General features: G+C 43.2%; 1 protein-coding gene across 1 annotated transcript; it reads left to right on the forward strand.

Moving 5' to 3' along the window:
- The first annotated feature begins 1,039 nt into the window (after positions 1 to 1,039).
- Positions 1,040 to 24,578, forward strand: SRSF12 (serine and arginine rich splicing factor 12). The gene is made up of 5 exons (XM_077487267.1): positions 1,040 to 1,255; positions 10,606 to 10,710; positions 13,567 to 13,670; positions 21,532 to 21,655; positions 23,249 to 24,578. Exons 1-5 carry the CDS (start codon positions 1,191 to 1,193, stop codon positions 23,580 to 23,582), a joined length of 732 nt encoding a protein of 243 aa, XP_077343393.1. The 5' UTR covers positions 1,040 to 1,190; the 3' UTR covers positions 23,583 to 24,578.
- The last annotated feature ends 305 nt before the right edge of the window (positions 24,579 to 24,883 follow it).

Raw genomic sequence — 24,883 nt, forward strand, 5'->3', positions numbered from 1 at the left:
GATATTTATTATAACAAAAAGTAAAAAATAATGTGTTTTTTTCAAAATTGTCACTCTATTTTTGTTTATAGCTCAAAAAATAAAAACCGCAGGGGTGATCAAATACCACCAAAAGAAAGCTCTATTTGTGGGAAAAAAAGGACGTCAATTTTGTTTGGGAGCCACGTCGCAGGACCGCACAATTGTCAGTTAAAGCGACACAGTGCCGGATCGCAAAAAGTGGTCTGGTCTTTGACCAGCAAAATGGTCCGGTCTGAAAGTGGTTAAAGTGGTTGTAAACCCTTACAAACCACTTTGACCTACAGGTAAGCCTAGATTAAGGCTTACCTGTAGGTCCAAGAAATATCTCCTAAACCTATATGGTTTAGGAGATATTTGCCCGAAAACAGGCACCGCTGCGCCGTAGACAGCGGCGCGCAGGCACAATGACCGCGGCATTCTCAACGACAGAGCTGCCGCGCGTGTCTGGTCCCGTGAGCATGCGCGGGAGCGACGTCATCGCGGCTTCGCTGAATGACAGCGGCTGAGCTGCGAGAACCCACCAAGAAGATGGATGCGGCGGACTACAGGGGACAGCGGCGACTTCGCTGGCTCCTGTGTCAGGTAAGTGACATATAATGGACTACTATGCGATGCATAGTAGTCCATTATGCTTTGCCTTTGCAGGGAATGAAAGAGGAAGTAAACTCATCAGGGTTTACTTCCTGTTTAAGAGTTTACATTTGTATACAATCAGGCAGGCCCTTGCACTACATGGTTTTTTATAAATCTGAAGAGAAAAATCAGGAGAAAATATAATAGCGTGTATGGGCCTTTATTACTGTGGAGGCGTGCAGAATGTAGCAAGATGGCGGCATCGGAACGTCACTTCCGTCACCAAATCTAACGGGTCGCCTAATCTGATGGAACAACGGAACACAAGGCACTAATCTCCAGGACCAGCAGGGCGGCTGCTATATCTGAGTACACCAGACATGCATTCCAAACCTCAAAATGGACACAAAGACACTTCCGGCCCCGCCCCCTCCAGCTGAACACCTTCCTATCACCGTTCTAGCGCTGGCCACACCCCCTGACAACGAAGTGGAGCCCTTCGCCTGGCAGCCGAATAAGGACGATAGACAACGCTGAACCGGGGCTCGTCTACAGAGGCCGGGGGATCCCGCCGGAAGTCATCGGTCACCAGCACCATGTCCCGCTATTCTAGGCCGCCCAACACCTCCCTGTTCGTCAGGAACGTGGCCGACGCCACCAGGTAGGAACAGCCTCTTGTGTGTGAGCCCCCCTCTCCCGAATATTCTCCATTCCAGGCCTACACATTCCTGGCCGCATGAGGCTTGTACGGCCTTCTCATACTTCTCTACCGGCTCCCTACACCTGACGCCCTCGATTGATACGCTGAGGATTGTTCTAGTACAAGAGACACGGGGGCGGGGTAGCATGGGGGCACCCTGTGCCCAATTCACAAAGTTCAACACTTGGCACAGCTACTTCTCAACTGTCACACCTTTAACTGATTAATGGATTTCTCTTATTTTTTAAATAATAATAAAAAAAAAAAAACTGGCATACTTAACTGTTTTTTATGTAATTGTTTTGCACAGAGCAGTCCTGATCCTCCTCTTTTGTGGGGGGCTCTCTTGCACCCCCCCTGCGCTGAGTGCCCCCATAGCAAGCTCTCATATGGCTTCATCCCAAGCCAGGCTGTGTGCTTCCATAGACGCACACAGTACAGCTCGGGATCTGCCTTAAAGTGATTTTAAAGGAAACCAGTTAAAAAAAAAAAAAAGTTTCACTTACCTGCTGTATAATGGTTTTTGCATAGAGCACCTCCTATCCTCTAATTTTTGGGTCCCCCCACCAGCACACCTTCTCCCAAGCTTCTTACTATGGGGTACTTCAGCAGGCTTGCTCTCCTGAGCTGTGTGCGCCCCCCCCCCCCTCTTACATTGTGTAAGGGGCCTAATGCATTAAGGCAAAAAAACTTTTGCCTTTAGAACCACTCTAAAGTGGAACTTTATGACAATGATTACACTTGTGGAACAGACAGGATTTTTAATGCAGAAGGGATACTGAGCTTCCCCTGCATTAAAGTTCTGTTACCAGCCTGTACAGTGTACTACACACGTGCACCATTTCAGCAGTGCCAAGATGAATGAACTCCCGCACATGCCTGAGAGTGACTTCAGCCTGATGTCAGGGGCTCTGGAATGCTGCATCACTGGACTAAAGGTAAGTATAGTTCTGGTTTAAGGTGGAACTATAATCCTGTCTAATGATGCAGTGTCCAAGTGCTGCCCACCAGCTACTGAGATCTTTGGTCAGTCCTATTTTGGATTCCAATCCTTGGCCACGCTGAGATGAGGTCATTCCTGTGCAAGTTCATTCAGCTTGGCAGATCTTGAATTTGTAGGCTCAGGCGGGTAAGAAACGTAACACAAATTGCCTAAAGGGGAATTTCTTTATCAAAGCTGGAGCAGCTGTGCATGGAAGCCAACCAGATTATATCTTTCAAAGTTTTAAGTGGAACTAAACTATTTGATGTCTTGACAGTTCAGAGCTGACTTAAGCACACTGACAGCTATGACCATTATCATTCAAGGCATGCCTTGAATGTAGCAGTTTTGGGAGCCAGCAAGGCCCTGTTCACACCTGTGCTTTACATGCACTTTGGGAGTGGTGCATTGAAAAATCCTGTCTGCTGTATCTTTTGATGCACTTTCATCAAAGTGCACATTATATAGAGTTCAGTGTTTATGCACCCAAAGTGTACTGCACAGATGTGAACCCTGCCTTAAAGTGGTTCTAAAGGTTGAAGGTCCTTACCTGAGCCCCCTCTGATCCAGTGATGTTCACAATAGCCACAGCTGCCCTGGGACTCTCCCAATTCATTGGCTGAGACATCAGTGGGAACCAATCAGCTGTCAATCACAACCAGACAGCCTATAATGAGAGATGGCCAATCAGGAGGGGGGCAGGGCCGAGCCGTGGCTTCATGTCTGAATGGACACACAGAGGCTTGGGTGCCCCCATTGCAAGTTGCTTGATCTGGGGGCACTCAACAGGATGGAGGGACCAGGAGCACTGGTTGGGAAACTGAGAAAGGGATGCTCAGGGCTTGCTCTGTGCAAAACCACAGACTGCTCAGAGCAGGGGAGTATAACATGTATTTTTTTTTTCCACTTTTTTTGCCTTTTTAAAATCTTTTTAAAGCGAAACTTATTGCGAAATATAAAAAAAATGCAGACTTTATTGCAATGTGTGTCCTGCAATAAAGTACTTGCATGACTATTTACAATCTTCCATAGAATGTACATTGAGGCACTCATATGCAGCTCAGTTTACATTCCAGCACACTGCCAGTGTCAAAATGACATTTCTCCTGCACCTGTTTGCCAGTGATGTCATCCCCACTGGCCAATCGGAACAGCTCAAGACTGGAATCCGGGGAGATGTGGGCTGGACCATTGGAACTAAAGCTAATCATAGATGGGCCACAATTTTGCCAGTTTAGCAGCGATAGGCTGAATTTTAAAGCGGGAGTCCACCGGGACTCCGTGTTTTTTTTTTTTTTTTTTTTTTTTTTTTAAAGCCAGCAGCTACAAATACTGCAGCTGCTGACTTTTAAAATAGTGACACTTACCTGTCCAGCGCGCCCGCGATGTCGGCACCCGAAGCCGATCGCTAGGTCGTCTGCCGGGTCCTGCCGCCGCCATCTTGGGTATGGTAATCGGGAAATGGAGCCTTTCGGCTTCATTTCCCGGTTCCCTACTGCGCATGCGCGAGCTGCGCGGCGCAATCCGGACGGTCCCCGCTGCCTCTGGGAACTGTGTGTTTCCCAGCAGGCAGCGGGGCACTTGCGCAAAGGGGCGGGCAGTTGCGGAAAGGGGCGTAATCTACGCCCCTTTCCGCAGACAGCTATCCCGGAAGTGGGTGCAGTTACCTGGATTATCCAGGTAACTGCACCCCCCTCCCCCCTGAAAGGTGCCAATTGTGGCGCCGGAGGGGGGGGGGGGGATTCCGATGAGCGGAGGTCCATTTTAGGGTGGACCTCCGCTTTAATTCATCTATGGGCGTTCCTGCTAGAGAGAAGCCAAAGTGACGTTTGGCTTCTCTTGAATGAGAATGTTGGAAAATTTTCCTTCAATCTGATTTAATGCAGCACTAATCAGTGTATTCTGACAGCAGTGGAGTCCCATCTGTGCAGAACACATTGGGTAGGGGTTAAAAAGGGGCGGAGGAGTCGGTGAAAATATCAAATTATCCATTTGGCTTAAATATAGCCAAAACCGTTGGGCTCGGTTCACACTGCTGCAACTTGAGATCTGACTTGTGAGACCCGAATTTGCATGACATGTGAAATCCCATGTTAGTCAATGAGAGCTGTCTTTATTGAGCACTACGGAAGTCGCTCCAACGTTAGAAAAGGTTCCTGTACTACTTCAAAGTGACTTCTATCCGATTTGTGGCCATAGACTTTAATGAAAGTCACCTCCAAGCCGGATCTTCATCTATATTAATGTGATTCGGCTCCAACGTTACAGGAAGATTACCCAGGCATTCCCTGTGGTGTAGCCCCTCCCTTGATTCAAAGTAGTACTCAAGTCCCCTGGTAAAGTCGCACGACTTTCAGCTTGCAGTAGTGTGAACCAAGCCTTAGGGTCTATTGACACTATTGTGCTACAGTAACACACATTATACAGAATGTGTTGGTGTGATGTAGTGTCATTCATTCTAAATGGTACACTAAGCACCTTGCTTTTTTTTATTTTTTTTTATGCAATGCAGTAAACCAGAATGGTGTTAATGGGCCCTTATAGTTAAAGTGTAACTAAAGGCGAAACTTGGTCAGTTGGGCAGAGTGAAGAGGGATTAGAACACCTTTCAGCTTTTTTTTTTTTTTTTTTTTTTTTTTTTTTTATTGCTTTCTGTGTCCCCTTTAGGGACATTCCTCCTCTCTCTTTGTCCTATTTACAGTTATTGAAGGTAAAAGAGAATTTCACATTTTGGGCTTTCACCTGAACAATAATAAAGGGGAAATCTTCCAACAGGAACACTAGTGCTACCGATACCCCTCCCTCACTTCCTATTTTTGCTTTGGTATAGGGAAGTGAAGGGGAATCTCCTCCCCAGGGGCACACAGATGGCAAAAAAAAGAGGGATTTACTCTATCCAAAGTGAGAAAAAAAGGGTTTTGCCTTTTAGTTCTACTTTAAAGCATTTTTTGCACATTATGCATTTCTAAAGTGTGTAAATCTAGTATCTGTAAATAAAGCCTAGAAACAAGCTTGGTAAACCAACCGGGCCTAGGGCTCCTGCATGTTAATGAAATTGAGGTTATGCCTACTATCATGTGATTTACCTTTTAGAAGCAGCTTGTTCTTGTGGTGTTGGAAACAATACATGCTAGGCTTAAAGAGGAAGTAAACCCTGATGAGTTTACTTCCTCTTTTTTTCCCTGCAAAGGTAAAGCATAATGGACTACTATGCATCGCATAGTAGTCCATTATGTGTAACTTACCTGACACAGGAGCCAGTGAAGTCGCGCTGTCCCCTGTAGTCCGCCGCATCCATCTTGCTGGTGGCGTCTTGCAGCTCCGCCGCTGTCATTCGGCGAAGCCGCGATGACGTCACTCCCGCGCATGCGCACGGGAGTCGACAAATGCGGCAACTCCATTTTTGGAACTGGCGCGTTCAGTGCGCCGCTGTCTAAGGCGCATGCGCCGTAGACAGCGGTGCCCGTTTTCGGGCAAATATCTCCTAAACCATATAGGTTTAGGAGATATTGCTTGGACCTACAGGTAAGCCTTAATCTAGGCTTACCTGTAGGTCAAAGTGGTTTGTAAGGGTTTACTTCCTCTTTAATGTACACAGGATGTTTTTACAACCTCTCCTAAACTATTTCATTTGACAGATAGTAACCCATGTTTTAAAATGTCTGTTTTGCTGCGTTTACATGCCATGTTTAGCAGAATTGTGCTGTGTTTGCATTTAGAAGCACTTTTTATTTTTCCAAAAATGAAAAAACCTGCGTTTTGTTTACAGGTGATCGCGTTTAGCGCTTAAGCTGCCTCTAAACTCAATGTCTGAACTCATTTTTTGCTTTCCAAAAAAAGCCCCTAAACTCAACTGTCTAGAAACGACTATAAACGACCCTGTATATATGTACTGATAAGATAACAGAGGAGAGTTCAAGAGCAGTTGAAAAAAACGCCCAACTGCTCCTAAACATCCGTTTAGCAGCAGAAGTGTACAAGAGGCCTAAACTGAGAGCTCTCTTGTGTGACTGCACTTTTTTGTTTAATGTACGTTGTTATAAATTTGGCAGGTCCGTGTAACATTTAGGTGATGCTGTCATGCATTGGGGGTTTACAAAAGGCAAATCCACTTTGCACTGCAAGTGCACTTGAAAGTGCAGTCGCTCTCAATCTAAGGGGTAGATCTGAAATGAGGGAAAGCTCTGCTGATTTTATCGTCCATTCATGTGCAAGCTAAATTGCTGTGTTTTACTTTCCTTGCGTGTCTCCCTTGAATCTACAGCGACTTTACTTCCAAGTGCACTTGCAGTGCACAGTGGATTTTCCTTTAGTAAGTAACCCCCATTGTGTAGGAACAATTGCTGGTGGATTTATGGAGATCCTCCAAACAAAACATAGGCTGACTGACAGCAGTGTGAGCCAGGGTGAGCAAAAAGCTTCTTGTATTTCAATTATATAAAAAGTAATCAGTAAAGCAAACATTGCAACATTTTGGGGTTTTAGCCCTTTCTTGGACACAGCATACATAAAAGTCGAAGTCAGTTAAAGGCACTTGTCAGTTACGTTTTGTCATTGCCATAGAGGTAAGTTAAACATTCAGTGTGTAAAAATGTTATGCTGCATTGACTTAGATTGACCAAAAAAAAGTTAAAGGTTTCTAACTCCTAAAGCAATGGTTTTCAACCTAGGGTACACATACCCCAGGCTTTACTAGCCAGAAGGCATACTTTAGGAATGGTAGATCATTGATCTGCTCTTCAGTTTGCAACATTGTTATTCTATATAGGCCAAAATGTATCCTTTTACAGACGCACAATATTGCAAAACTTGGTCTTTGGTGGTGCAACCAAAAATAAAAAGGTAAACGACAGCACAGTGGCTAGCACTTCCGCCTAACAGCACTAGGGTCGTCTGTTTGAATCCTAACTACGGAAACACCTTCCTGAGGTTTGCATGCTCCCCCTGTGCTAGTGTGGGTTTGCTCCGGGTACTCTGGTTTCCACCCACACTCCAAAGAAACACTGGTAGTTTAATTGGCTGCTGTCTAAATTGGCCCTAGTACCGTTGGTATAGAAAATAATCGCCCCCTTTTGAAATAATCACATTTTGTTGCTTTGCCATCTGATATGAAGACAGTTTGTTTTATCCAGCTGTATTTAATCAGCTCACTTTATAACATATAAGTGAAAGCTATAACACAAACATGTGAGGGAAAAAAATGTAAATCAAAAAACAGAATCATTGAGTTGGAAAAAGGATCACCACTTCCTAAATGACTTATAAACTCAAGCTTTCCTGGAGCATTTCAGTCCCTTATAGTGCAACTGAAGCAAGCTGGTCAGAGGCTACCAAGAGACCTACAGCAATTCTGAAGCAGTTGCAGGAATTAATGAGTGGCCATTGTGTATATGACAATACCACAAACACTCCACAAATGTGGCTTGCATGGGAGTGTAGCAGGAAAAAAAAAACTGAAAGGCCACATGCAGAAATGACTGAGCTTTGCCAAAACGCACCTTTTAAGTTTTTGAGACCACATGGAAAAAGGTGTTCTGTCAGATGAGACTAAACTTGAATTATTTGGCCTCCACACCTAACAATATGTCTGGCATAAATCCAATACAGTTCACCATTAAAAATAACACAATTTCTGGAGCTGGTAATATCCTGTTATGGGAGTGTTTCTCTGCAGCAGGGACTGGAACACTTGTCAGGATAAAAGGAAAAATGGATGGGGCAAAATACCATCAAATTCTTGGGGAAAATCTGCTGCCTTCTGCCAGAAAATTGGCAATGGGAAGGTTTACCTTCCAACGTGACAATGAACCAAAGCACACAGACAAGTGACCACACAGTGGTTGAGAGAGAAAAGGGTGAATGTTCTTGCATGGCCGAGTCCAGACTTAAACCCTCATCAGTGGAATGACTTGAAGATTGCAGCCCACAAATGGCCGCCATCAAATTTAACTGAACTTGAGCAGTTCTGCAAAGAAGGGTGGGCAAATATTGCAAATGTCTAGATGTGTAAAGTTAGTAGAGACATATCCCAACAGACTAAAAGCTGTAATTTAAAGCAAAAGGTGGTTCAACAAAATACTGACCTAAGGGGGTGATCCTTTATCCAACTCAATGATTTTCCCCCCCCCCCCTTTTTTTGACACCACACTGGCTGCACAGGGGACACCACCACACTGGCTGCACAGGGGACACCACCACACTGGCTCTTTTATCATGTCGCCAGTCTCTGACCACCTCCTGTATAAAAATATTTTTTAAAAACAGTCATTTTCGGTATCGGTTTTCGGCCTAATGTATTTTTCATTTTCGGTATCGGCACCAAAAACCCATTCGGTGCATCCCAAATAAAAAAAGAGTGAGTGACAACATATAAGATCTGATGTTTTAGTGCCTTGCAATTTCCTCAAGGTAACTTATTTCACTACGTTGCTTCAGAGATTGAGACTCTTACTGGGCCCCAAATATCAGCTTAGCTCAGGGGTTGACAAATTTGCTTGGAATCTAGGAGCCAGCTAAAAAAAGTTAGGAGCCAGGTCCGTGACGGCGATCTGGACCTGTCCCTGGCCTGACATGGAGACGAGTGAGGGGAAGATAGCCCCCAGCCCCCCACATATGAGATCACCTCTCATTGGACACACCGCTCGAGTGCTAAATGGCCGCTGTGATTGGTCATTTAGCATGATCTGTGATTGGCTGTATCCAAGGGACACGGCCAACACAGAACTTCCCCGATGCTCGCCCATGGCGGTGTGCAGAGGGGAAGTAAACAGGAGGATGTCTAGGGACGCCCTCCCGGCAATTGGTGTCCGCGCTGTAGACATCTTTCGTCTATAGCGCGGGCACGAAGTGGTTAACAAAAGAATGTGACTATTATTTCCGACCTATTCCCGCTCATTTACTGCCATTTCCCTGCTAAGGGTTCGATCAGGTCCGCCTGAAAAACTGACAGGTGAACCTGATCAGACAGCCCTTGTGAAAGGGGTCAAGCAGGGAGGATTACAAATAATATTTTTTTTTTCCTTAATTAAAATAATTTTTTTTTTTTACTTTTTACAAAAAAAAAAAAATTACAAAAAAAAAAAAATATATATATAATATATTATAATGAGAAGCCATTTACCAGCCACCACACGCACTGTTGGGCAAAAAACAGGCAGGGGAGCTTCACTCCATTAGGAATTAGCATTATTGGAATAGGGTGTAATTTCTACATCCACCACAAGATGGCGCCAGACTACCGAAAGATTTTAAAAGGCCGCAAAGCCGCGGCCTCAATTACTGGCCGGCGCAGCCCGATGGAATTGCGCGGCGGAGTTCGGGGTCCAAATGGAGACAGGATACCCCAGCAGCGTTGCCCCAGTCGCCAGGACACGAAATCTAGGCGCAAATGCGACCTGGCGACCGGGGTTTGTCGAGCCCTGGCTTAGCTTATATGTGATCACTTTTTCACAATTAAACAAATCTAGTATTTCCACTAAACAACATGACACAGGCGATCTGCCCCCCCCCCCCTGAAAGGGACAAAAATGAACAGGATATACATTTTGGCTCCTCGTGAAGGTCTTGGTGGTGTCTGGTTCTGTTCAGTTGAACTATAACTAAAGGCAAAACTTTTCTTAGTTTTTGGGTAGAGTTTGGTTAGAAAGTTTGTCAGTTTTTTTTATTGCTGTCTATGCCCATGTAAGGGAGATTCAAATTCTTTTGTCCTGTTTACCATTATATGTGAAAATGTAAAGACAAATCCCCAAATTTTGGGTTGCCTCTAGTTCCACTTTAAGGAAGAGGCTGACTTTCCTATCGTCCCCCTTTTTTTTTTTTTTTTTTTTTTCCCTCTCACCTAGGAGCTCCTTTTTGTGTTGGCCTTGATGGGTGCCCAGAAACACATCCTAGCTGGGCACCCATCAGTTGGTCTGCATTGTCTTCACCTCCAGCAACCAGGGGTAAGCCTTGCAGATGCAAACTCCCCTGGGCTGCTCAGAGGTCATTCTGCTGCATGATTCCTCCAGACCACACTAAAGTCTCTGGGCTGATTGGCTATAAATACCAGTATGTTACTTTGTTTGGGGAAAATATATTTGTGCTTAAAGTTTATAAGGGAGGTATCTGAGTCTGGGGATGATCCTTGAGGGTGGTATGTTGGCCAAGAAGATTGAAAACCACTGCTTTAGAGCTCCAGCATTGTATAAAAAAAAAATGTGTGGGTGTTTTATTTATTTTTATTAAGTTTTTATATAGTGCAGATCGTATAGAGCACACAAGGTAGTTTGTTGAACTGGCACAACAATGAAGTTGCACTATCAACCTTGTTTCTCTGCCTTACACACTTCAGGCCGGAGGATTTGCGGCGTGAGTTTGGTCGGTATGGCCCAATAGTAGACGTTTACGTTCCTCTTGACTACTACAATCGTCGCCCCAGAGGATTTGCTTATATTCAATATCCTTTATGTGCTTGTGTTGATGTGCAGGAGCATGAAGTACCTACCTCCTAATTGTATGTGTATTTATTTCTCTGTCTCAGAAAATGTAAAGCAGTCCACAGTAGCTGGCAAGCACCCCAAGGTTTGAATGAGCCTGGTTAGATAGAGCCAAGCGTAAAGCCCACAGACACCTTTGAAGTTGCAGCTTCAAGGAATAAAGAGGGAGGGTGGAAAGATAAGAAAGCTGGAAGAGGGCAAGTTCTTGCCAAGCACTAAAGACACAGCCTGCTTCAAGCTGAGGGTTCAAATTTCCTACCTTTTATATCAAAGCAAAGTTCGATTTGGTTGATCCTTGTCCAGCTTCACCTTGCAAGCCCTAAAGAGTAAAGGTCAAGGTTCAAGATCAAGTCAAATGAGGTAACCGCAAAAGTTTTTTTGTATCCTGCTTCTCAAATATGTTTGATTAAAGTTGATTCTGAGTGTAAAGTGAAGTATTTATGGAAGTCCTAATTAAAGCAGCAGTAGCCACAAGTTTTTGGGGTTGTTCTGTACTTTGTTATTGCATTGACCTACTTAAACTTGTATAGATGTTAAAATTGTACTCCTCAAAATCAGTTTTTGTTGATCCTACAACTGTTTTTCAGTAGATGCTGAAAGTTGAATTGCACCCCTGCTTCCTTTATAATTTTTTATATAAGAAAAATGGCAAACAAATTGATGGGAGACGCCTGTGTAAAGAGTGTGACAGATGAGCGAACTCAAGTAAACAGATATCCCCACCAGAATTCAGAAGCCTTTTATTAAAGAGGGATTCCACCAAAAAAAAAAATATTAAAAGCCAGCAGCTATAAATACTACAGCTGCTGACTTTTAATAAATGGACACTCACCTGTCCCGGGTTCCAGCGATGCCGAGGCCGATCGATCTCTCGGCTGCTGCAGTCACCATTCTAGGTGAGGGAATCAGGAAGTGAAGCAAATCGGCTTCACTTCCCGGTTCCCTACTGCGCATGCGCGAGCCGCGCCGCGCAATAGGAAATCTCCGCGCTGTCACTGGGACCCGTGTGTGTCCCAGCAGACAGCGCGGCAGGGCAGGAAATGGCGTAGACTCCCACGGGAGTCTATGCCCGGAAGTTGGTGAAAATACCTGTCTTTGACAGGTATCTCCACCCCCCCCTCCCCCCTGAAAGGTGTCAATTGTGACACCGGAGGGGGGGAGGGATCCGATCAGCGGAGGTTCCACTTTAGGGTGGAATCCCGCTTTAAATTGCAAAATATTAGTATTGGATGAACTGGCCATTTAAAATTAAATCTATGGGCAGATCATTGAAATTTTTCATAAAATGTTCATGTTGTTCATTGCTATAGAAAATGGAAGAGCAAAACTTTTCCCTCCAAAGATGGCCTAGGGCAGGAGTAGGCAACATTAGAGAGATGGAGATCTAGCTTAACAACCCATATGAAATCAAATATCAGCAGCACAGCATCCTGTTAGGGCCAGTGCCAGAAAGGCATGTTCTATGTGTGCTTCCTGCTCTGTGTTCAAAACACACTGCCTTTGTAATCTACTGTGGGTGATGATACTTTGTTAACATGTAGATCACAAATGCAGTGCACATAAAAAAAAAGTTTTACAAGAGTGCAGGGTTTGTGAGTGCGTAATAATAATAATAATAATAATAATAATAATAATAATAATAATAATAATAATTATTATTTTTATATTATTATTTTATTTTCTCTATCTATAGCTCTCTCACACCCCAGATAAGTAAATGTCTGTCTGATAATTTAACAGGGATATAACGTCCTGGTTGAAAGACACGTGGGGAACGCACACTACATAAGCAGTGTGCTCGGGACACCTAAGAAGCAGCTGAAAACAAACTCCAGCTTTAACCTTATTAAAGATAATAAATGTGTGTGCAGTTTTGACTTTTTCAGCACATATAAAGAAAAAAGCCCCCTATATATCTGGGTCCCCTCAGGGGTATGTATGCTATGGCATTCTTCCTACCCTAAAAAAAAAAAAAAAAAAAAAAAATCCTGTGTGTATGTTGGCGGACGGAGTATACTGTAAGACCAGAAGGGGATCCTTGCAATGAGGATGTTACTGTCACACTCGGAGTAAATATAAGAGATTTCTTATCTATCTGGCAGCCATCCTTCATATTGTGAATCTCCGTCTCCATATAGCCAAGGCTGTTTTGCTTAAGTCTGGTTAATCTTTTGTTCTAGATCAATCCAGCACTCCTTTTCCCATACTCACAGGTTAAATTTCCTGATCAAGGCTTTTACCCAGTAAATGTTTGTTTATTAATGGAGCCCATTTCCAGGTGCCTGACGTGTGTGTGTGTGTGTGTCTGGTGCATTGTTTACATTCTACGCTACTCTTCATTTGAAGAGCAGTAGCATACCCCCAAAAGTAGGCAAGATCTATGTCAATCTGGCTTGCATTTAAATAACTTTACCCAACCATTTCAAATACAAGATGCATGATAAATGTATTTGCTGTCTTTGCCTTTTTTGTTTCTTTCTGTGGCTTCATTGCAAATTTTGGTTTATTGTAGGTCTTGTACTAAAAGTTAGACAAGACATTGTAAGCAAGCTCTTTTTTTTATTTTTTTTATCTGACGCACAATTCGTTGGGTGGCAAGAAAATACACAAAACCGCTCAAGGATAAAAAAAAATTTTTAAGCTTTAATATCATCCAATGCTTAGGGTCACTGCTGCTTTAAATAGACTTAAAAACAATGTTGTGAATCCTTGAACTCTTATAGCTAGCATGGGTTTTTAACTTTTTAAAGTTTTGTGTGTGTGTGTGTATAGCGCTTTGTACAGTACACTGCAAAGTCTCCTTAACAGACAGCCAGGTTTGAAGATGTTCGTGATGCTGAAGATGCCCTTTATAATCTAAACAGAAAATGGGTTTGTGGACGCCAGATTGAGATACAATTTGCTCAAGGAGATCGGAAAAGTAAGTAATTGTGTGCAGTCTGGTTAATATTACAGTGGATCAGGATTTTAATGCAGGTCTTATACATTCTTGGAAGGTTCATTTTACAAAAGTGATGGTTTATTCAGTAATCATAACACATATACCAATTGTTGGCTATGTCAGTATTTCATTCGTCATTGTATATGATTCCACAATATATTTAATTTTGGCATATAGTGTTTTTTGCTCATGGCTTCTATCTCATTTGGCATATTAGGCTCAATCAGTAAGCATGCTTATTTCTTTTGATACATCAGGGGACACAGAGCCATAGAAGTTACTATGTGGGTTAATAAAAGGAGAAAAACAAAGGAATAAATACGGGACTTTGGATGAGGCGTGTCTCTGTTAGTAGAGAATATTATAAATTGTATAGAAACTATTGAGTGTAACCAATCCCTAATAGGTAGTCCCTAATAATGAGTAAAATAAATATTTCTTGTGTACAAAATAGTGCATGATATAACCATATTCAATGCAAAATAGTCACATTTAATAGCCATACATCAAAGGACATGATTGGTACAAAGAACAGAATATTATACATGATTATCATAATGAACAATACATAATATAGGATTATAAAACATAAGAAAAGAATGGAATAAATTCATAACAATGCAGGCTATAACCTGGCACCCTTGTGTAGACTCAGCGCGTTTCATGGCGTTTAAAGCCAATCGTCAGGAGTAGGATGCTATAAAATAAACAGTTTATTAAATAAATACGTAGGTTAATATAATTAGATGTGTAGAGCTTGTCAACTGAAATACAGGAGATGTAGTGTAGTAGTAGTGCTTTACCTATGGAGTAGCTTATGGGTATAGACCCATAGTTACTATAATGGAATGACCATAGCCTGGAAAAATAAGTCTCCATCCTTATCGCATTGTGGTCGCTCGTTCCTTCTCCAGGCTGTTTGGCCCTGTGGTCATCCACCCAGTCCGCCTGTGGTTTTGGGTGGGGCCACATGGGGACATGCATTGGTTTGGGTTTCCTGCTTCAGCCCCGGATGAGACTTATTTTTCCAGGCTATGGTTGTTCCATTATAGTAACTATGGGTCTATACCCATAAGCTATTCCATAGGTAAAGCACTACCACTACACTATATCTCCTGTTTTTCAGTTGACGAGCTCTACACATCTAGTATATTAATTGGCCCACCTACGTATTAAACCGTTTATTTTATAGCATCCTACTCCTGACGATTGGCTTTAAACGCCATGAAATGTGTTGAGTACACACTCGAGGGTGCCAGGTTATAGCCTGCATTATGAATTTATTCCGTTCTCATCTTATGTTTTATAATCCTATATTATGTATTGTTCATTATGATAATCATGTATAATATTCTTTCTATTCTTTGTACCAATCATGTCCTTTGATGTATGAATATTAAATATGTGACTTTTGCATTGAATATGGTTATATCATGCACTAGTTTGTACACAAGAAATATTTATTTTACTCATTATAGGGACTACCTATTAGGGATTGGTTACACTCAATAGTTTCTATACAATTTAATTTATAATCTCTACTATCAGACACGCCTCATCCAAAGCCCCATATTTATTGCATTGTTTTTCTCCTTTTTATCCTCTAGGGGTGGAGGCATGTCTCTGCTACGTTTGGGTTGTCTCGGGTCTTTGTTTTTTATCCTATGTGGGTTAATAGGCCACCAATAGGTGATGGACACTGGCAAGCCCTAAGACCAGAAGTGCACTCCCTATATAACCCCTCCCATTACCGGGAGTACCTCCCTGTTTTTTCACCAGTGTCTAAGGTGTTTGGTCACGAGTAAAGGTGTGCTGTGCTGAGCTCCAAGAAGCAAGCCATGCTGACTGGCTCCGTTCAGAGTGTCTTTTAATGGGCCTAAGGGATGGTACCCGGGCCTCGTGTCCAAAAAACAAGGTTTTGCTTGCGAGTGCTTCTCTTTTTAGAGAGCTGGACCCTGGGATCCAGTACTTTTTTGGTAGTAAGGCCATAAAGTGTTTACTGGCAGGGTGCTGTTGCAGGTCCAGGATTGTGGGTAACCTCTAGGTTCCCCTGTTCCTGAAGGTTTCGGAGCCCACCGTGAAGGGTGACGATTGGGTTTATCTCAGATAACCCTGCGACGGGAAGGTAAGTGGAGTTTTATAAGAAATATCTTTGGATTTTCTTATGAATTTCTCCTTTTAAGTATATGTTGTCATGCCCATGAGTCACCACTGGGGGCTGTATTCAGCACTCGTTGTCCTATGCTGGAAACGGAGTTGTCAGGAGCCCTCACTTCCTCCTTCTCCTCCAGCCAAAGCAAGCAGATCCTCCAGTAAGAAAGGGGGGACTGGTCTCTCCTACTGCGCCCCCCCCCATGTTGAAATTACCCCCTTCAATGGAATTGTATGTTAAAAGCATTCTTTTATGGAAAGAGTGACCGCTCAGCAGTGGTTTTTACCCCTGGCCGCCATGTCAGCTGTGTGCTGGGCTCCTAGAGTCTGCGGCTCGTGCGGGAAAACTCTTGAAAGCGCGGGGGGGTGTGTAATCGGCACAAGGGTGCGGGCCTAACGGCGTCAGACGCTGGCTACATGTGGATTAAAAGCACTGTGTGTGTGTGGCTGCTGCTGGCTGTGGAGGGACATATGAGCAGAGGTGGCTTACTTCAGATTTGGGGACAGGCATTTCCCTTTGACACATTATTACTTTACCAGGCTAGGCATTAATATCAGCTTTATAGTGCTGGACTATAACCTAGCAGTGTACATTCTTTTTGGTAGTGCCTCTGCTTTGTGCCTCAGGCTATGCGTGGAAAAGGGACCAGGAACTCCTCAAAGGGTTCTAAGGGGTCAGTGGTTTCACAACTAAATCCATTTCCAAAAGAATGTCGTGCTCAGGACCCTCTTATTGAGGTGCAGGGGGTCAGGATGATCTTCCAAGAGATTTGGAGGATACTAATCTTCTTCCGAGGATCCTAATATAGAGGGAGTAGTATCACAAGACTGGTTGCTTGTACACACTCTTACTAAATTATTATACATTTTTTCTGCCTGCAGCGCAGGCTCTTGATGATCTTACTTCTGATTTGGGATCACTAAAGCCTCCCCCATCTGGGGATGCCTTTCCTATTCATTCATGACTAAGAAAGCTTATATATTCTGAATGGGAACTTCCGGATAAACCGTAGTATCCTCCCAAAAAATGTTCCACACTATATCCTATGGAGCAGGATTTCTATAAGAAATGAGGGGGTTCCAGCAGTTTATTCTGCAAACGCCTCAGTGAACAAGAGTCTCGCATGTCCGGTGGATAATGCGCTGGTGTTAAATGATCTAACAGATAAAAAGTTGGAACTTCTTTCTAAAAGCCATATGTCTTTAGCAAGTTCAGTAGCGCAGCTGGTTATTGCAGCAATTGGTGTACCTCAGTCCATTAAAGTGGTTGTAAACCTTTACAACACACTTTGACCTACAAGTAAGCCTAGATTAAGGCTTACCTGTAGGTCCAAGAAATATCTCCTAAACCTACACGGTTTAGGAGATATTTGCCGAAAGACAGGCGCCGTAGACAGCGGTGCACTGAGCGCACCGCGGTCAACGGCGATATGCCGCAAGTGGTGGCTCCCGTGCGCATGCGCGGGAGTGACGTCATCGCTGCTTCACCGAATGACAGCGGCAGAGCAGCGAGACCCACCGAGAAGATGGATGCGGCAGACTACAGGGGACAGAGGTGACTTCGCTGGCTCCTGTGTCAGGTAAGTGACACATAATGGACTACTATGCGATGCATAGAAGTCCATTATGCTTTACCTTTGCAGGGAATGAAAGAGGAAGTAAACTCATCAGGGTTTACTTCCTCTTTAAGGAACAGTTTGTGGAGATACTTAAGATTCTTCCTGATCAGCAGGACCAGCAATGAGCTGGCGTATCAGATGCACTATGTTTCACAGATGCTATGAAAGATTCCATCATCTAAGCCTCACGGCTTTTGCTAGGACTAGTGCATTCTCGCCGAGTTCTGTGGCTGAAAAACTGGTCAGCTGAAGCACCGTGTAAGATACTCTTGGCCAGTTTCCCCTTTCATGGTGAACGGCTATTTGGGGACGATCTGGATAAATACAACCAAAAGGATCTCTAATGGGGAAAAGCTCTCTTTTACCAGTAAAGACGGAAAACCTTTTTAAGCGTGCTTCCTCACCTTTGCCAAGGGCATCAGTCTCGCTGGCCTCCACCGTCAGGTTCAAGGGGAAGACCCCAAGGGCAGCACCAGGGTCAAAAGAGGTCTTGGGGCAGGAAGCCCACAAAGCAGAATGCTAAAGCTTCCTTATGAAGGGGTGCCCCCGCTCGCTCAGGTGGGGGGGAAGGCTCCTGCAATTTTCAAAGATCTGGCAGGAACAATGTCAAGACAGATGGGTGGCTTCTTCAGTTTCTCTAGGATACAAACTAGAGTTCTGAGAATTTCCGTCTCCTCGTTTTCTAAGATCAAATGTTCCCAGGGATCCAGAGAAAAAGTCTTTCTAGCTCTGGATCATCTTATCCCAGCTGGTTATATCAGAGGTTCCCTTTAGGGGAACAGGCCACAGGTTTTTTTATTTCAAACCTTTTCACAGTTTCAAAACCAAACAGAGGTAAGACCCATTCTAGATCTCAAAGATCTGAATCGGCACTTAAATATCCGATCCTTTCACATGGAGACTATAGGATCGGTTGTTTCCATCCTGCAAGGAGGGTTTTTTTTTGGCATTGATCGATATCAAAGATGCATATCTCCACGTGCCAATATTTCCAGCTCACCAGAAATTTCTACGCTTCATTTTCAGTTTGGGGCCCTGTCATTCGGTCTAGCCACCACACCGCGGTATTCTCAAATTCTGGTACCTCCTTTTTAGCCAGATTAAGGGCTCAGGGCATAACGGTCTTAGCCTATTCGGCGATCTACTTTTAATAGATTATTCAGTCTCTGGTCTAAACCAAAGTCTAGTCACAGCTGTAAACTACCTGGTATCTCCGGGTTGGATACTCAACCTTGAAAAATCCTCCTTTAAAACCATAAAGGAGGTTACAGTACCTGGGGCTGGTTAGATACCATAGAGAAAAAGGTATTCTTACCACAGACAATCAGTTCCATTATAGGACTTATTCAACTTGTCAAGGCAAAGAAAAGTCCTTCCATTAGTCTGTGCATGAGATTGTTGGGGAAAATGGTGGCCTCCTTCGAGGCCATCCCTTACACGCAGTTTCACGCAAGACTGCTACAAAACACAATCCTGTCAGTCTGAAACAAGAAGGTTCAGGCTTTGGATTTTCCAGTACGCTTATCTCCCGACGTATGTCAGAGCCTAAATTGGTGGTTGATATCCAGCAACCTCCAAAAGGGAAATCCTTTCTGCCAGTATCCTGGAAAGTGGTAACAGATGCCAGCCTTCTAGGCTGGAGAGCAGTCCTGGAAGAAGATTCTGTCCAGGGAAGATCCAGGTCCAAGTCGATATTTTGGAGATTCGGGCAGTACGTCTAGCCCTAGAATCTTGGATGCTCAGGCTATGGGATTGTCCTGTCAGGATTCAATCCGACAAGCCACGGTTGTGGCTTGCAGCAATCGCCAAGGGGGCATGAGAAGTGCAGCCCAAAAAGAGGTGAATCGTGTTCCAGCTTGGGCAGAAAACATTCCTTGCTTATCTGCGATTTTCATGCCAGGAATAGAAAATTTGCAGGCAGGCAACAGTTATTTCCGGGGAATGGTCTCTTCACCCTGACATCTTCCTAGCAATATGTCAGAGATGGGGTATTCCGGATGTGGACCTGTCCAAATTCAAAAACAAAGTCGACAACTTTGTGTCAAGAACGAGGGATCCGCTAGCATGCAAAATGGATGCATTAGTCTTCCCGTGGGATCAGTTTTCACTGATCTATGCTTTTCCTCCAGTTCTGCTACTTCTGTACCTTTTCCACAGGATCAAGCGGGAACTAAAGGAGGTGATTCTGTGGCCCAGAAGATCTTGGCTTGCCGAGATCATAAAGATGGCGGTAGCAGTCCATTATGGCCAGACCTTCTCATACAAGGTCTGGTATTCCATCCTACCTTACAGGCGCTAAATTTAATGGTTTGGCTATTGAAACCCACATCCTAAAGGACTTGGGTTATCGCCTTCAGTAGTGTTTACTTTGGTTAATGCTGGGAAGCCGGCTTCCAGAATCATTTACAATAGAGTCTGGTAGGCATATGTTATTTGGTGTGGATCCAGGGGTTGGCACCCCAGGAAGCATGTCATAGGTAAGATCTTTGATTTCCTGCAAATGGGATTGGAAATGAAGCTGGCCTTGAGTACTATCAAGGGCCAGATCTAGGCCTTGTCAGTGTTCTATCAACGGCCTCTTGCTTCCCACTCTGGTGCATAGCTTTATTCAGGGAGATTAATCCATGTTACCCCCCTATCGAGGCACCTCTAAATCCTTGAGATTTAAATTTTGGTCTTATCGGCTTTGCAGAATCAGCCTTTGAACCTTTATGGGAAATTCCCTTGGTTCTTTTGACTAGAAAGATAATCTTTTTGGTTTCCACTTCTTCTGCTAAATCATGTATAAGGATAAGGTGGTTTTGCTTCCTCATCCTGAATTTCTACCAAAAGTGGTGACATGTTTTCCTTCCTTCCTTCCTTCCTCCCTTCCTTCCTTCCTTCCTTCCTTCCTTCCTTCCTTCCTCCCTTCCTTCCTTCCTTCCTTCCTTCCTTCCTTCCTTCCTTCCTTCCTTCCTTCCTTCCTTCCTTCCTTCCTTCCTTCCTTCCTTCCTTCCTTCCTTCCTTCCTTCCTTCCTTCCTTCCTTCCTTCCCAGAGCCTCAGTCTAGGGATGAGAAGGCACTACATTCCCTTGATGTAGTAAGAGTTATCAGAGTCTACTTAAAGGCGACCGCTTAGGTTCAGAAAACGGGTGTTTTGTTTGTACTGCCAGAAGGCCAAAAGAGGGGACAGGCAGCATCAAAATCCTATTTACAAATGGATTCAAGTGATTGTTCAAGCTTACGGCTTAAAGAAGAAAATTTGTCCTTTCATATTCAAGCACACTCAACCAGGGCGGTTAGTGCCTCTTGGGCAGTGCATCCATCGGCCTCTATGGCTCAGATCTGTAAGGCCGCAACTTGGTCTTCAGTTCATACATTTACCAGATTTTATCAAATCAATGTTAAAGGACATGAGCATATTGCCTTAGGGCGCAGTGTACTGCAGGCTGCAGCATGAGTCCTCTAGCCTCTTTTTTGCCCTACTTTTTTGTTGTCTCCCGCCCTTCAGTTGCCATTGCTATGGGACATCCCACATAGTAACTGTTATGGCTCTGTGGACTGAGGTACTTCCGGTAATGGGAGGGGTTATATAGAGTACACTTCTGGTCTTAGGGCGTGCCAGTGTCCATTACCAATTGATGGCCTATTAACCCACATAGTAACTACTATGGCTCTTTGTCCCCTGATGTACATCAAAGAAAATAATTTTACAGGTAAGCTGTTTTTACAAATCCATCCTTCTTCTTTTTTTTTTTTTTTTTAAACCTTATTTTCAGTTGAGTGCAAAGAGCTTTGAAAATTACAATCGCATGCCAAAAGTATGTCTTCAGGAGTTTGCCTCTAGAGATACTCGCACGAGGACTCGTATCCGGTGCAAATATCTCCACCAGCCAACAGATCTGCTTGGGCAAGTCTTTCACTGACTTTATAACTAAGCCCCCACCTGCCATTTTATTGTTCACTGAGAAGGCCTTTTGTCATCGGAGTATATATTTTATATTGTTCTTACAACTTGTGTGAACAATAGATTATATTAGTAAAATAGTTCACATCTATTTATTCTGCATCCATACAATTTTGAATTGTAGCTCCCGTGCAAATGAAATCGAAGGAGAGACATGCAAGTTCTCCAGTTGATCGTAGGAGGTCTAGAAGCCGCAGTAGAAGACGTACACGTAGTCGAAGCTCTTCTTGGGACCGCAGCAAGAGGAGGTAATGCAACATGTCATCTCTTGACTTTGTATATAATATTTAGATTCAACATTTCTGTTTTTTATCCGATGTTCCCTTCTGAGCTGGCAGCCTGTGAAGCTGAGGACTGGGGCTGCTGTTGGTGCAGGCAGATGCTGAAGCTTGTGTTTATTTTGGCACAGCTGATCACTTGTGCACTCTAAGTGTGGATCTGTACACAATTTCTGCTCCTAAAGAACAGTGCTTGGCTGGCATTTGGTTTAGTGACTGCCCCATTTTGATTGTGTACAGGCTAGTGTTTTTGTAAGTTCTTAAAACTGGCCTCCAGCTTTAGTTTCAATTATATATAGTTTGTTCAGGCCAAGTTAGTCTCAAACTCTTCCCCCCCCCCCCCCTCTCTCGCAAACATGAGTGGTTGCTGGATGTGCTATAACTATACTATGTAAACTATATAGCTGAAGCTACAAACCGCATACAGCACTGTTTCAGGGTGCAAGACTAAACCTTCCTGTCTCACACTTGGAACAAAATAGTGTTGGTGCTGAGCCATTCATAAGCAGATTTGTATTCTATCAATGAATACAAAGCTTCCTCTGAGTCAAACGATGGACTGATGTCATAATCTGACTTGGCAAATCAGAGGAAGCTTTGCATTCATTGATAGAATATAAAGCTGCCTATGAATAGCCGATCACCGCTCAGATTGACACTTTTTTGTTCTGGGGGTGAGACCGCAAGGTCTCATCTTGCACCTGAAACACCGTGCCATATATTGTATGTAGTATACAGTACATACAGGGGGCACACGTTGGTGAGGAAAATGGTTCGTTTAGGCCAGCGTGGCCTGAAAATACTTTTTAAACTGAAACTAAAGCTGGCGATCAGCTTCAAGACCCCATTCACACTAGCTTTGCGTGACAACTCGCAAAAAAAAATCTTACTTTTTTCACACCAAAGCAAAAGGCAAGTGTGTGTGTGTTCGTTTGTTATTTATTTTTATTTTTGTGTTTGTGTTTTTTTTTTATTTTTATTTTTTTTTCCCCTTCACTGGTCATGCTTGCAGTAACATTCATTGTTAATAGCACCCCAAACACACAAAGGAAGAAGCTTGTTTTTTTTTTTTTTTTTTGCACACGCAAAATTATGTAAGAGTACATAACGTGTGAAGCTTAAAAAGATGCCTAAGCTTCTTTGCTACGTTGTGTTTAGGGCAGCCCATCAGAATGATTGAGCTGTCCTACTTGTGAAGCATGACAGCTGGTGGGGTTTGTGTTCCTTGTTGCCTGGAAAATTTGGGCTAGAGTGTAGAGACAACCATTTCTCAATTTTACTGAAGCACAACTTAGGCTTATGGGAACAATGATGCATGAAAAGCTCATCTCCATTCTAGAGGACACCCACACATTTTAAGTTTGGGATCCCTGGATCGCATATAATGCCTGGGGTTAACATAGACAGGATCTTGCTTTCTTTGTGACTGTACTCGGCAACCCGCTTTCAATGTCATCTAGTGTAAGCTGAAATATTTTATGGGTAACAGCCAACTAGAAAACGGAAACTGATTAAAAACCCACCATCGTCTAGAATTCATGTTGTTTTTTTGTTTTTTTTCAGGGCAAGGCACAGAAGGCATTCATATAGTCATTCAAAATCCCGTTCAAAGTCGCCTGTAAGACGCTCAAGATCACCTCAAAGACATTCTTTCTCAAGAGGACGGTCTAGGTCAGCAGAGAAATCACCGTCTGGCTCGCCACCAAAGCAAACTGGATCAAAGTCGAGATCTGGCCAACGCCGTTCTGGCTCTGCAAAATCTCGTTCAAAGTCTCCTCGTCATAGACACTCTAATTCTAACTCGCATAAGGAAATAACCCAACACTCCCGTTCAAGATCTAGGTCACGGGGCTACAGGGGAAAGAGCAGCCGACAATCTGGTTCTGATGAAGATTAATGTCTTTCTTCACTGCACCAGAAAATGCAGAGCATTTAAATGGTTTGCATATTCCTGGTTTGTTAGGAATTGCTGGTCATATCATGTAAGCTTCCCGAGAAGAAAACTCTTCTCAACACTTCAGATAAATACGACTTCATCAAGAAAATGAGTGGAGGCTTTTTTCTTTTCTTTAAAAAAAACAAACAGTATTGCCTCCAATGTGTGTATTTTACTCTTTTTTTTTTTTTTTGTTATTAGAATTTCCTTTATCATATGTACTGAGTGCTGAATTTACAATGGCTAAATGAGCTAGTTTTGTGAACTTTTTATAAGTTAATTGTAATGGTTTGTAAATTGGATCCGCATCCAAAATGGATTATCCTGTATTTGGAGGGATAAAGTTTGATCTGTGGAGATTTTCAGTTTCTGGGGCATTGGTGAGGAAATCCTGCCAGCTCAAATTAAAATTAACTTTAAGATGCAGCAGCAGATTGAACCCGTGCCCTGATTCCATTACGAGTAGAAGGGTCTATTTTGGGAGGAGTCTGCTTTAAAGCCAGTCTGTAGCCTTATTTAAATGGGCCTTGTATAGTTCATGCCTCCAGGTCCATGTTTGGGGTTTTGCTTTTCTACTTATAGACTGCAGAAAAACAGGGTGACAAGTATGACCTGCTTCAGTAGCCAAGGTTCTGCACAGGAACCTTAAGGCAAAAGGCAGTACACATGGGGCCAGGTCTCCTAAATGGTACTCTGCAACAAATCAGAAAGCACATGCAGGGTGGGCCAGCTATACTAGCAGATTGTTTGCTAAAGCTACAGATTGCACTTTGAGACGATCTCCTCGTTTTGTATGTAACAGAACACACTTTTGATAACCTGACAAACAATGTCTATATAGCTTATGTTTACCTTTTTTCATCTTTAGGAGCTCTTAAACGTTTAAGATGTGTAACAGTTTTACAGTCATGTTTATGTAAAATGCTTTGTTTCAAAAAAAAAATCTCCTTGACAGAATGGCCGATGTATTCAAGTGTGTTTTATTTTTTTTATTTTTTTATTTTCCCCCCCCCCACCTCTATATATACACAGAGAACGTATACACGTTTTTTTAAGCTGGAGTTACACTAGTAGATTTTCAAACAAAAATGTTGGCATGAATGTAATTTCATAAACGCAAACCGTGTTTACTGTTGGAAGTTTGCCGCAAATTCTTCTAGTGTATGGGCCAGCTTTAATACTTGGTGTAGAAAACTTTTTTTTTTTATAAGGTCTCCTTTTCTGTGTTTCCACATTTTCATGTTCAACTTTTTTTTTTTCTT

This window comes from Lithobates pipiens, unplaced genomic scaffold, assembly GCF_037356315.1.
Source record: "Lithobates pipiens isolate NorthernLeopardFrog02 unplaced genomic scaffold, aLitPip1_a1.2 Scaffold_18, whole genome shotgun sequence".
NCBI lineage: Eukaryota > Metazoa > Chordata > Amphibia > Anura > Ranidae > Lithobates > Lithobates pipiens.

What these genes read in the sequence shown, in the direction of transcription:
- SRSF12 (XM_077487267.1), top strand. Translation starts at nt 1,191, where the DNA reads ATGTCCCGCTATTCTAGGCCGCCCAACACCTCCCTGTTCGTCAGGAAC. An exon ending in AGAGGATTTGCTTATATTCA is followed by an intron (nt 10,711 to 13,566) that starts ATATCCTTTATG and finishes ACAGACAGCCAG; the next exon opens with GTTTGAAGATGTTCGTGATG. An exon ending in TGGGACCGCAGCAAGAGGAG is followed by an intron (nt 21,656 to 23,248) that starts GTAATGCAACAT and finishes GTTTTTTTTCAG; the next exon opens with GGCAAGGCACAGAAGGCATT.